Source organism: Neofelis nebulosa, chromosome 2 (genome assembly GCF_028018385.1).
Source record: "Neofelis nebulosa isolate mNeoNeb1 chromosome 2, mNeoNeb1.pri, whole genome shotgun sequence".
Taxonomy (NCBI): Eukaryota; Metazoa; Chordata; class Mammalia; order Carnivora; family Felidae; genus Neofelis; species Neofelis nebulosa.
The window spans coordinates 8,622,355-8,635,451 of NC_080783.1; the positions used below are offsets into that span (position 1 = coordinate 8,622,355).

General features: G+C 36.3%; 1 protein-coding gene across 1 annotated transcript in view; it reads right to left on the minus strand.

The window, feature by feature from the left end:
* Positions 1 to 13,097, minus strand: part of PSMD1 (proteasome 26S subunit, non-ATPase 1) — a 94,870-nt gene that overhangs the window by 74,879 nt on the left and 6,894 nt on the right. The window contains exons 5-9 of the mRNA XM_058701691.1: positions 12,029 to 12,234; positions 9,833 to 9,976; positions 6,608 to 6,834; positions 1,612 to 1,672; positions 567 to 695 (exon numbers count right to left, since the gene is read on the minus strand). Coding sequence (XP_058557674.1) covers positions 567 to 695; positions 1,612 to 1,672; positions 6,608 to 6,834; positions 9,833 to 9,976; positions 12,029 to 12,234 — 767 coding nt within the window. The remainder of the gene's footprint in view (positions 1 to 566; positions 696 to 1,611; positions 1,673 to 6,607; positions 6,835 to 9,832; positions 9,977 to 12,028; positions 12,235 to 13,097) is intronic.

Sequence of the window (13,097 nt, forward strand, 5' to 3'; positions counted from 1 at the left end):
CACTCAAGGAGTTTGCAGTTCAATGGGAAAAAAGACACATAAACAAACTGCATCAGTGCTCTGATTGGGCCATTCGTCCAAGTGCTACATGTACATATTAAAAAGTTAACTAAAAAAAAATTAAAACAAGGAGCACCTGCGTGGCTCAGTCCGCTAAGTGTCTGATTCTTGATTTCGGCTCAGGCAATGATCTCACTGGTTTGTGAGTTCTAACCCCAAGTCAGGCTCTGACAACCTGAAGCCTACTTGGGATTCTCTGTTGTCTCCTTCTCTCTCTGCCCCTCCCCTGCTCACACACTCTCAGAAATAAACAAATGAACGTTAAAAAACAAAACAAAACAAACCACTAAACTTCCCAATGAATGTGAAACACAAAAACAGGAACTCAATTTTAATTTCCTTTCTTCTCTCAACAAATTCAAGAATTTCTCCCTTTGTTACTCTTTTTAAGTTACTTTCTTGATTAGAATAAAATGCAACAAAGTATTCAATAATAAATAAGTATACGTACTAATAATCAACAAAAATAAATACAAGAAAGCCTCCATTACAGATGAATTTCCTACCTTTGTGTTTTTTAGAATCATGAGATCTGTGTTATTATTTCGTATTAAAAACTGTAGATGTAACTCAATAGCCATTTCACCGCTTAAAATTTTAATCATTTTCAAAGTCTGGTCCTTGGGCTCTGGACTCTGCCAAAATAAACAAACAAGAAGAAAAATTCATATATTACTGATATCCACCAATTGTGCTTTAACAGCCCTAACCAGTGAAATTCACAATCCATACACAGAGCAAAACTTGTATTTTAATAGTAGGATCTAGAAAACTCATGTATCACTTATTTGAAAGAAAGAATATTTCTTTAACAGCTACCACTGAAATATGATACCAGTTTAATGAAAGAATATAATTCACTCTGAAGAAACTTCCAATGTAAAATTATTTTAATGTTAAAAAAAAACAAAAAACACCCAAACTGTAAAAGAATAACTGACTACTGATGATATGCAAGGAAAACTATTTTATACAGAACAGCTCATAGTTTAGGTGAGAAAATGCCTACTCTAAACTGGAAAAATCAAAAACACATTTAACCAACACATATATATGATCTCATCAACTACCAAGCTATCCAGGTAAATAATAGTTGACATTTATATACCTGAGTATCAAAAATCAAAAGTCTTGGTGGAGGAAACATTTACATCCAACAGACCACTGTTTTAATACTTACCCCATTCCTCCATACACCATGAATATTAAAAATAACAAAGACAATTAAAGTACCCTGCCCCGTCTACATTAAGTTGTCATTTAGTTGTTAGAGGCCATCCTTTTTTCTCATCTTGTGACAAATAATTCAGAGTTATTCTAGACAGAGGTCAATCTTTTGTAAGGATCTAAGGATTTGCTTTCTTCTAAGTTAAGCACTTTCTAGGGTCAGCCTTTAAAATTTTACTTTACAGAAGATCTATTTTTATAAAATAACTTTGGTATTAAACTTAATATTAAACCACTAACAAAGACAGATATATAACACTTTAAAATAACTTACAATATAATTATATGTTAAATGGTAACCTCAACTTCAAAAAACACACTTACCACTTCTGGTGTCTTTCCTACAAGTAGACTACCTGGCTTTTCTTCTGTTTCCATTGAGTCACTAAAATGAAGAGAATCAACAGTTACTAATCTGATAAATCTTTTCTGAATAGTATGTATAGGTAACTAGTTATCAAACTAAAGAATCTGAACCATGTTCAAATAAATATTTTGCAAGGAAAAAATGTTTAATTACCTAAGTATTTCCCTTAAGAAACAGAGACGATTCTATTAAGATGGAAGCAGCCCAGTGATTTAATTTCCTCCAAATAAATTCATAAAACCACACAACTAACTAGGTTAGCACAAACAACAAATACAACAAAACCAGGGGCGCCTGGGTGGCGCAGTCGGTTAAGTGTCCGACTTCAGCCAGGTCACGATCTCGCGGTCCGTGAGTTCGAGCCCCGCGTCAGGCTCTGGGCTGACGGCTCGGAGCCTGGAGCCTGTTTCCGATTCTGTGTCTCCCTCTCTCTCTGCCCCTCCCCCGTTCATGCTCTGTCTCTCTCTGTCCCAAAAATAAATTAAAAAAAAAAAAAAATACAACAAAACCAGATGACAAAGTGCCCACCAAACTCCTAAAACACAGCCAGGTGGAGATACACCATCACCAGCTACAACACCAGTTTGAAGTGAAGCAGCTGAGGACCCCAACGACTCTGAAAAACAACCAGCCAATACTCCCTTCTAGGCGAAAGCATTTTAATGGGGATAAAATGCTGGGTACAGAATCCAATTACCATGGCAGAAAGAAAGAAAAAAGACCAAATAAAAGTGAGAAAGTAAGGGGGACTGGGTGGCTCAGTTGGTTGAGCATCTGACTCTTGGTTTTGGCTCAGGTTACGACCTCACAGTTTGTGAGTTTGAGACCCGCATCAGGCTCTGCACTGGCAGGGAGGAGCCTGGTTGGGATTCCCTCCCTCCCTCCCTCTCTCTCTCTACTTCTTCTTCCTCATGCTGTCTCTGCCTCTCTCGAAAGAAATAAAAAAAAAAAGCAAGAAAGAGAGTTAAGAGATCTCAAGTTGTAAGATACCATTTTAAAACTCAGTAACACAACAGAAGAGGAAATTCTAGAGAGCAGTAAAATTAGAAAAACTATCCTAAATAAGCCTCCTTTGCAAAAATTTAGGAAAACTAATTTCAGTAAAGACAAGCTACTGACAAGGATCAAAGTTAAAGCCCATATAATATTAAAAGAAAAAAATTATTTCAAAAGAGGTAAAAGACATTAATAAAAGTATACAAGATATAAAAGAATAAAACATACCAGAATTAGATAATTCAGAAATGAAATTATAAAACTGGGGGGGAAATTATAAATGAAGGAAGCAAAATAATAATTTCAGAAAATTAATTCAGAGGAAACATAAGACCAGATAAACACAAATCAAATAAAGGAGAAGGTATGAAAGAAAAAATTTAAATTAACAAGAAATAAAACAAATGCCATTCCCCTAAGATCAGGAATGAAGGATGTTCACTCTTATGTCTACCCAGTAACATTGGAAATCCTAGCCAATGCAGAAAAACAAGGGTGGAAAAGTCATGAAAATTGTAAAGGAAGAAGTAAAATCGTTTCTATTAAGGTAACAGGATCCCTATGTACAAAAGTCTATAGAAGGATCTATAAAAAAAAAAAATTACTAGACCTAATAAGTGATTTAAGCAAGGTTGTGGGATTCACATTAATATAAAAAATCAACTGTATTTCTACATATTAGTAACAAACAAATAGAAATTCAAATTTAACATACCACTTACAATAGCATCAAAAAACATACTTAGGAATTAATTTAAGACGTACAAAATCTCTGAACTAAAATCTATAAAATGCTGCTGAGAAAATTTAAAGAAAATCTAAATAAATTAAGAACAAAACTATGCTTATGGATTGTAAGACCCAATATTGTGAGGGTCTCAATTTGTTCCAAATTGAAGAGATTCGACACAGTCCCAACCAGAATCCCCTCAGGCTTACAGAAATGCAAGAGACCCAAAACAATCTTGGTGGTGAGGAGAGAAGGGAGGTCATAACTGTATGTCTTCCACTGACCTGATTTCAAGACTATAAGCTTTAGTAATAAAGACATTGTTTCCTTATACTGGTATAAGGAAAGACAAATAAATGGAAAAGAATAGGGAAATCAATCCACATATCACATGTCCAAGGTTCCAAGGCAACTCCACAGGGAAAGGACAGTCTTTCAAACAAATGCTAATGGAATTACTAGACATCCATGTTTTTAAACAAACTCTTTATTCCTGACACCGTATTATAAACCTTAAACTATATAGTTTCTAGGAGTGTGGCAGAACAGCAGAATACCTTTGTAACTGTGAGACTGACAAAGAATTTCTTAGATTGGGATGCCAAAATGGAAAACAGGAGGATTATAAAATATAAAAACTTCAGGAGGATTATAAAATATAAAAACTTCTGGGGTGCCTGGGTGGCTCAGTCAGTAAAGTGTCCAACTCTTGATTTTGGCTCAGGTCATGATCTCACGGTTCATGAGATCGAGTGCCATCTTGATAGTATTCTTTCTCTCCCTCTCCCCACTTATTTATTTAAATAAACATTTTTTTTAATTAAAAAAATTTTTTAATGTTTATTTTTGAGAGAGAGAAAGACAGAGTGCAAGTGGAGGAGGGGCAGAGAGAGAGAGGGAGATGGAGACACAGAATCCCAAGCAGGCTCCAGGCTGTCAGCACAGAGCCCATCACGGGGCTCAAACTCATGAACTGTGAGATCATGACCTGAGCCGAAGTAGGACACTTAACCGACTGAGCTCCAAATAAATAAACATTTAAAAAAAAATAAGTAAAAACTTGTGTTTATCAAAAAATACCACCAATAAAATGAAAAGATAAGCCAAAGACTGGGAGAAAATGTTCAGAACAATATATCTGACAAATTACTTGTATAAAAATTAACAACAAAATATCACTTTATACCACTAAAATGAGTAATATTAAAGAGACTGAGAACATCTGATGTTGGCAAACAAACAAATGGAATGCTAATACGTTGCTGTTGGGAGGGTAAAATGGGCAACCATGTTGGAAAATAGTTCGGCAGATTCTTACCAATTTAAACATATACCCTGTGACCCAGCTATTCTAATCCTAGGTATTTACCCAAGAGAAATGAAAATATTTGTCCACAAAAAGACTTGTATAGGAATGTTCTAGTAGCCTTGTTTTGAAACAACCCAAATGTCCATCAGTATAAGAATGAATAAACAAACTGTGGTATATTCATACAATGAAATGCTGCTCAACAAAAAGAAATCAGTTACTATTTCATCCAAAAAACACAGATATATATAACATGTTCAGTGAAAGAAGCAGAAACAAAAGAATACATGCTATTATGAACCATTTATATGAAGTTTAAGAACTGGCAAAACTAATCTATTCTGACGGAAATCACACCAGTGGCTGCCTCAGGGGTAGTGGGTTGACCTCGAAGGGCACAGGGCAAGTTTCTGGGATGATAATACAGATGATGGTTATATGGGTGTTTACACTGTCAGAACTCATTGAACTGGATCGTTAGGATATGTGTATTTAACAGTATTTAAATTATCATTCAATTAAAAGAAAGAATTGAAGGGGTGCCTGGGTGGTTCAGTCAGTTAAGTGTCTGACTCTTGATTTCGGCTCAGGTCATGATTTCACAGTTGGTTTGTGAGATGGAGTCCCAAGCTGGGCTCTGCACTGACAGCACGGAAGCTGTTTGGAATTCTCTATCTCCCTCGCTCTGCCCCTCCCACAGTTGCAAGTTGCACATGTGCTCTCTCTCCCCAAATAAATATTTCCTTTTAAATAAAAGAAAGAGGGGCGCCTGGGTGGCTCAGTCGGTTAAGCGGCCGACTTCTGCTCAGGTCATGATCTCGCGGTCCCTGAGTTTGAGCCCCGCGTCGGGCTCTGTGCTGACAGCTCAGAGCCTGGAGCCTGTTTCAGATTCTGTGTCTCCCTCTCTCTGACCCTCCCCTGTTCATGCTCTGTCTCTCCCTGTCTCAAAAACAAATACAACGTTAAAAATAAATAGATAGATAGATAGATAGATAGAAAGAAAGAAAGAAAGAAAGAAAGAAAGAAAGAAAGAAAGAAAGAAAGAAAGAAAGAAAGAAAGAATTGAAGAGCTGAAAAGGATTCACAAGAAATGAGAAACACAGAAGATGGGCAAAGAAAATCCAACTTACATATAACGATAAGCCCCAAATAAAGAAAAATAAAGGGCAGAAAACAAATACTAAAAACTAAAATTCAAGAAAACCTTACTGAAGCAGGACTATTTCTAGTGTTTTTGAGTAATAGTAAAAAGGCCACTGAGATCGGAGGGCAGTAAGTAAGGAAGAAAGCAAGAGATGAGTTGAGGGGTATGGAGAGGACGAATCATGTATAACCTTGAAGGCCATGTTCAAGACTTAGAATTTTATATGAAATGTGTTTGTCAAGTATTGGAGATTGAAAGAGTTGTGACATTTGTTTCAGAAAAATAACTCTCACTGCTGTGTGAACTTTAAAAGGTAAAAAGGAGGCATAAGAAAAACATTTAAACATTTTAAATAAGTGGTCTAAATGCATAAAAAAATACAGGAAAATAAAATCTAACACTGCATCAGCCTAAGATAAATGTATATTTAGTTCTAATAAAAGCACAAAAAGCTGGAAATGTTTACTTTCCAAATACTAAAATCTAGCCCACCTAACCTGAGATTTTTAATTTACTTGGTTAGATAGCACACATGCAATTAGCCCTCCCCGTCAATCACTTCCATTTCTTTCCAGAAGAGTTCCCAGTTTTGGTTTTCCTTAATGTACCCAGCACAGTGCAAAACAGAGCAATAGCCTTAATAAGACTTTACAATCTATGAAAGCTAATTCTGAAAATAATTCTTAGACTACACGGTCGATGAATATTCCACCTATTCTCAAAATGAAATAAAGGTTGTCCAATTAGTTCTGATGCAGAAAAAGATACTTATACCTGTCTTTCTCTGATCCTGGGACAGTACCCGTATTGGTGGATCCAGGCACAGAAGCAATAGGGGTGCCAACAGTTCGAAGATTCTGGATTACAGATGACAAAAACTGCTGGCTAGCACTTTCATACAAATCAAAACAAATCTGATAAGCCATCAGGAGGTTGTCTTCCTTGACCAGTTTTTCTAAGATATCACTCACGGCCTGAGGATCATCTAAGAAAATTAAGCACTGAAATGCAGATAAAAAACAATTACATAATAATCGAAAACTGTGTATACAAGATACTTAGAGACTGACGAACAGTTGATATTAATACGGGAAACCTGAAAATATAAGCACAGGCAAACTGGGGCAGATAAATTGTTCCAGCACTCCATTTCTTTCTTTCTTTTTTTAAATTAATTTTTAATTTTAATTCCAGTGTTAGCACTCTATTTCTGATCCTGGCATTAGACAAATTTTTCCTGAAAACGACATCTGCCTTCCATAAGAAAACCCATACAGATCATACTCACAGCTCCTAATTATTGTGTCTGGCAATTAGCAGTACTTAATGACTGATAGGTAAATGAATATTGGATTCTTCAAATCTTACCTGTATATTATTATCAAGTGCTCCTTAATTTGAATTTTCTGCTTAACCATAAATTGTAGGAGTCATTGATTCATTTAACACATGTTGTATAGTGCTGGGCCAGAACAAGGGGCACTGAAATGACCATTTTGAAGTATTTCTCTTATCACTCTTACAATCTGTCATGCTTTAACAAAATTATCTAATAAATTTAGGATTTTTTAAAGAATTCAATTAAAATTTTCTTGTTCCCTTAAAGTAGCAAATAACTAATTTCAAAATGGACACATTAACCAAAGTTATTACAAATTAAGAATGAAAATAATGGAGGAGCACCTGGGTGGCTCAGTCAGTTAAGCATCCAACTCTAGAGCTCAGCCCAGGTCTTGATCTCAGGGTCCTGAGTTCGAGCCCCATGTTGGGCTCAGCACTGGGCATGGAGCCTACTTAGAAAAAGAATAGGAAATAATGGGGCTCCTGGGTGGCTCAGTCGACTGGGTTAAGCATCTGACTTTGGCTCAGGTCATGATCTCACGGTTCTTGAGTTCAGGCCCAGTGTCGGGCTCTGTGATGACAGCTGGGAGCCTGGAGCCTGGAGCCTGCTTTGGATTCTACGTCTTCCTCTCTATTTGCTCCTCCCAAGCTTGCGCTCTGTCTCTCTTCCTCTCTCTTTCAAAAATAAACATTTAAAAAAATTTTTAAAAGAATAGGAAATAATGGAAATAAGATAAATAAAATAAATAGGGAAATGGTTAAGTAAGGCAAAGTACATCCACTAAATGCCTACTGCACATTCAAGAAAGTTGGAACAAGAGTTTGTGAAGACTTAAATATGGAAAAATGTTAAAATTGAAGGATTTATATAACTGATAACTGTTTGCCTCCCGAGAAAGGAACTTAGGAGCCAAAGGAAAGGAGTGGGAAGACTTCTCCCTGTATACCCTTTGGTTCTTTTTTTTTTTAATGCTTATTTATTTTTGAGCCAATGCGAGAGACAGAGTGCAAGCAGCGGAGGGGCAGACAGAGGGAGACACAGAATCTGAAGCGGGCTCCAGGCTCTGAGCTGTCAGCACAGAGCCCGATGTGGGGCTCAAACTCACGAACCATGAGATCATGACCTGAGCTGAAGTCGGATGCTTAACCATCTGAGCCACTCAGGCACCCCACCCTTTGGTTCTTTTTAAATTTTGAATTGCATGAATGTATTATTACCTGTTCAAAAAAAATTTATTTTTGAAATGTAAAATAAAGTTTTAAAAAGCCTTGAAAGGACAAAAAATAAAACAACTACAAAGAAATAAAATTGCCTCTGAGGAATTGCCTCTGAAATACACAGGTGAGCAGAAGACTATTGTTTCTCATGTAAGTTTTAAAACACAATTATTTAAAAAACAAACACAAACAAACAAACCCTATTAAAAACTACTTAGAAGCAAACAAAACTCCAAAAAGCTATACAGGGAAAACTGAAAGGAAATAGACTTAAATGTTGCCATTGGGTGATATAAATGATTTTTCTTCCAGCCTTTTCTGTGTTTCAAACTTGCTTCAAAAAGCATTTAAAAAAGGATACATTACTCTAAATTTTAAAAACATATAGATGATGAAATTATATGAGAACACATTATAGTGACAAAGTAACAAAATCTGTGATGAAATGCTATGCTCTAAGCAGAATACAAAAATTGATACAGTATGACAATTGTTAAAAAGCAAACTCATGCGCTTCCAGTCAATAAAATACAGCCATTTAAAAGAAATGCGCTAATGAGTGAAAGAAAAACATCTATGCATTATCTGTGAGAAAAGGCCCAGGGAAAGGGAAAGATACACTTTTCATTTTCTGGGCTATCTGAATTTTTAAAAAATGTGCAAGCAAATTCATACATGAAGAGGGGAGCCTGGCTGGCTCAGTCAGGGAAGTGTGCAGTTCTTGATCTCGGGATTATGAGTTTGAGTGCACACTGGATGCAGAGATTACTTGAAAATAAAATCCTTTAAAAATTTTCAAACATAAAAAGAGATAAAATATACCCAAATGCGTTGGTTGTGTTTGGGTAATAAAACCAGAGATCATTTACCTGAAATTCTTTTTAGAATGACACAACAAAGGTACTGTTTTTATCTTTTCTTCTATCTTTTATTTTTTTTTAACCTAGTTTTCAAATTTTCCATAAATGTTTGGAATACTTTCAAAATGAAAAAGAATACAGGGGTGCCTGGGTGGCTTAGTCGGTTAAACATCCAACTCAACTTCGGCTCAGGTCATGATCTCACAATTCTGCACTATCTGCGCAGAGCCTGCTTGGGATTCTCTTTCCTCCTTTCTCTGTCCCTCCCCTGCCCGTGCACGCACATGCTCTGTTTCTCAAAATAAATAAATAAACATTAAAAACAAAAAAAGAATACATAGGATGCGTTGTAACAAAAGTTTTTTAGTTTTTTAACATTCAGTTTCTTATCAGTAAAAAGGAATATAAGCATATACCTTATCTTCACAGAGCTGTTGTGAAAATCAACTCAGATACATGTATGAAACCATTACAGTAACATAAAGTAATGTAATGTGGTAAGGTCTAGCCCACCAATGCAGCATAAAGTAGTGTGACATAAGGTAACATAAAGTAATACAATGTAATGTAATGTAAGTACCTGACAAACATTGATGAAGTCGGGTTTCTCCAAATTCATGTAGATTTTCACTAGAACTCTTAGTACCTTATTCCGAAACTGTTTATTCTGCATTAAAGACATGCAGAGCTTGAGGCTATAGGCTAGCATTCCTGGGACATCGTTCTGAAAGAGATAATTTAAAGATACATCATTATCTGGTTACCGAAGTATTATGTTTATTTAGAAATCAAATTATTTTAATCTACATTCTTTAGTTATTTTAGGCAACCAAAGATTTATTTGCTACTTAAACAGCAAAACTTAAAAACAACCATTTTAAGCAGATGCCGGGATGGCTCAGTTAGAAAAGCATGCAACTCTCGATCTCAAAGTCATGAGTTTGAGCCCCATGTTGGGTAGAGAGATTAAATAAATAAAACTAAAAGAAAATAACTGTTTTTAGGGGTGCCTGGGTGTTTCAGCCAATTAAGTATCCAACTCTTGATTTCAGCTCAGGTCATGATCTCACGGTTCATGGGATCAAGCCTGCAACAGGCTCTATGCTGTTAGATAGCATGGAGCCTGCTTGGGAATTCTCTCTCCCCCTGCCCCTCCCCCAAGCTCTCTCACACATGTATGCATGCACTCTCTCTCAAAATAAACTTTGCAAAAGTTTAAAAAATTAAAAAGTAACCATTTTAAATAAAAATCTTTAAAAGGGGCGCCTGGGTGGCTCAGTCGGTTGAGTGTCTGACTTCAGCTCTGGTCGTGATCTCACGGATAGTCAGTTCGAGCTCCACGTTAGGCTCTCTGCTGTTGGCACAGAGCCGATTTCAGATCCTCTATCCCCTTCTCTCTCTGCCCCTCCCCGGCTCTCTCTCAAAAATAAACATTTGAAAAATAAAAAAATAAAAAAATAAAAATATCAGAGCTGTATCGTAAGTAGTAAAAGCAGGTACTGTTTCATAAAACCTAAGTTATATCCATATGTATACGTGCACTGGGATGCAAAATAAGATGCATTTCTTACTGAGCTTTGTTCTTGATCTGAACACGTCACCCCTTGACTTTAAATTTTTACTTGCTCAACTGCCTATTCCCCTAATGGTTTGTTCCATCTGGTCAGAAACTCTGTTGGTCTTACTTGCCACTGCATCTCCAAAGCCTAGAATAGTTGTCTGACATACAGTAGTCAGTCAAAAAATATTTGAGTGAATGAAAACAAATATTTTAATTCTATTCACATGAAGACAAGGAGAGGCTACAACTGCACAAAAATGAAACAGTATAAAACAAGGTCCAATTCTATCACACAAGGTTGCTCATTCATTTACTCGTTTAAACAAATCCTATCACACTGCTGCTAAACACTGCCTCTGGCTTTGGAGACACAGTGGTGAATAAGGCACAAAGTACCTGTCCTTATGGAAGTTATAGTCTAGTGGCAAAGACAGATGTTAACTACCAAGTAACACAATGAGTTAATTACTTTAATAGTAAACCCTATGAAAAAAACACAAGGCTCCAAGAGATTAATAAAAGAATTGGAGCTAGTCTGAAGTAGGGGTTGAGGAGGTATGGGTGCTGGGAATCGATGGATCTGTAAAATAGTGACAGTTGAGCTAAACTCTGTATCTTGTACAGGAATAAAACAGGTAAAGAAAGGAAAGAACGTTTTTGGCAGAGGCAGTATTTCTGGTAAGGAGAATGGGGCAGGGTACATCTAGGAACTGAAGTGAGGTTAAACTGGCTGGAGAACAGAGCCAGCTTATGGAGACAGGTGGTTAGGCAGGCAAAGTGGGCATAAAAATCAATGCCCACTTAACTCAGTCTTATACCTTCCTGACCACTTCCTTACACTAACTTACTACAAATGTTATAATTACTGCAAAACACCCTCAAACAAGAATCTAGTCTGTAGTTTTAACCATAATAAATGCATTAAAATAGCTTATCAGTACAGTCTTCTTAACAAGGGTAGGATAATGAAAAACAACTTCCCTATGCAAGACTTCAAAGGAACGAATGTGATAGGATAAAAGCAGGGATTCGATGACCACAAAACCTAGCCAAAGTTCATATATATATACATGAAAATAAAACATTTGGTTAAAAAGCATCTTATTATTTCTAAACTAGATTTTCTTTTCACTACCCTTGAGGCTTTTAGTTTTAACAACTTGCTTTGCTGATTCCCCATTACTAACAGTCTCTAAAATCACATCATCTGCCTACCGACTCCAGTACAGTCTTCTCAAAGACGTCCAGTCTTCGTGTCTCCAGAGCAATGCCAATAGCTTGCTTATACTTGTGATCATCTAGACATCGCTGGAACATTTTATTTACAATTCCTTCTAATCTCTGGTCAATTGGTTTTTTTTCTCCTTCTGGCAAATCTGCATTTTCCACACATTGTTTGGTGTAGTGATCGATGCATTTTGCTATGAAGAAAATAAAATAACGAATCACCTTATAAACAGGACTGAACTACTAGAAAAGAGAAATGCCTACATTTATAATCATAAAAACTTATGGGATAACTAGAGAGTAATAAGCAATTTTCAAAATTTATGGGATAACTATAGAGTAATAAGCAAATTTGAAAAATTTTAAGTTCTAGAAGTTATATATTCAAATTAATATTGTTCCCTTCATAAGTTATACTGGAGGGCTTACACACTAATTCCAGTAAGGCTGATGTCATTCACTATATTTCTACTTTGTTACTATATTTTAACCAAAATTATACTCTTCAACTTCACTGTGCTGCTTATTAGACAGAATTGGCTACAAGTGCTCTTTCACTTTCAAAAACAAATATTTGCTATCATTGAGGATATTAAAAAAGACCTACTGTAACAATTATCACAGAGCAATAAATTATTAGACTTCTTCACGTTAGTAAAACAGTAGAAACCATGTCTAAATCATCTCTTTATAATAATGGTGGGGGTGCCTGGGTGGCTCAGTAGGTTAAGCGTCTGACTCTTGCTTGTGGCTCAGGTCATGATCTCACGGTTTGTGAATTGGAGCCCCATGTTGGGTTCTGCACTGGCAGGGTGAAGCCTGCTTGGGATTCTCTCTCCCTCTCTCTCTGCCCCTCCTCTACTCTCGCTTTCTCTCAAAATAAATAAAACTTAAAAACATGAACGCAGAATTCTAGTTACAACATCAGAGACATTTGAAAGTATCCCTTTGGACCACCTTGTGCAGCACTTCCCAATTTCTGAAAAAGAATACCAAATCTCTCCTTTTAAGGGTTCAGGTGAATAATGCAGATCTCTTCTAAATCAGCAATTCAAAA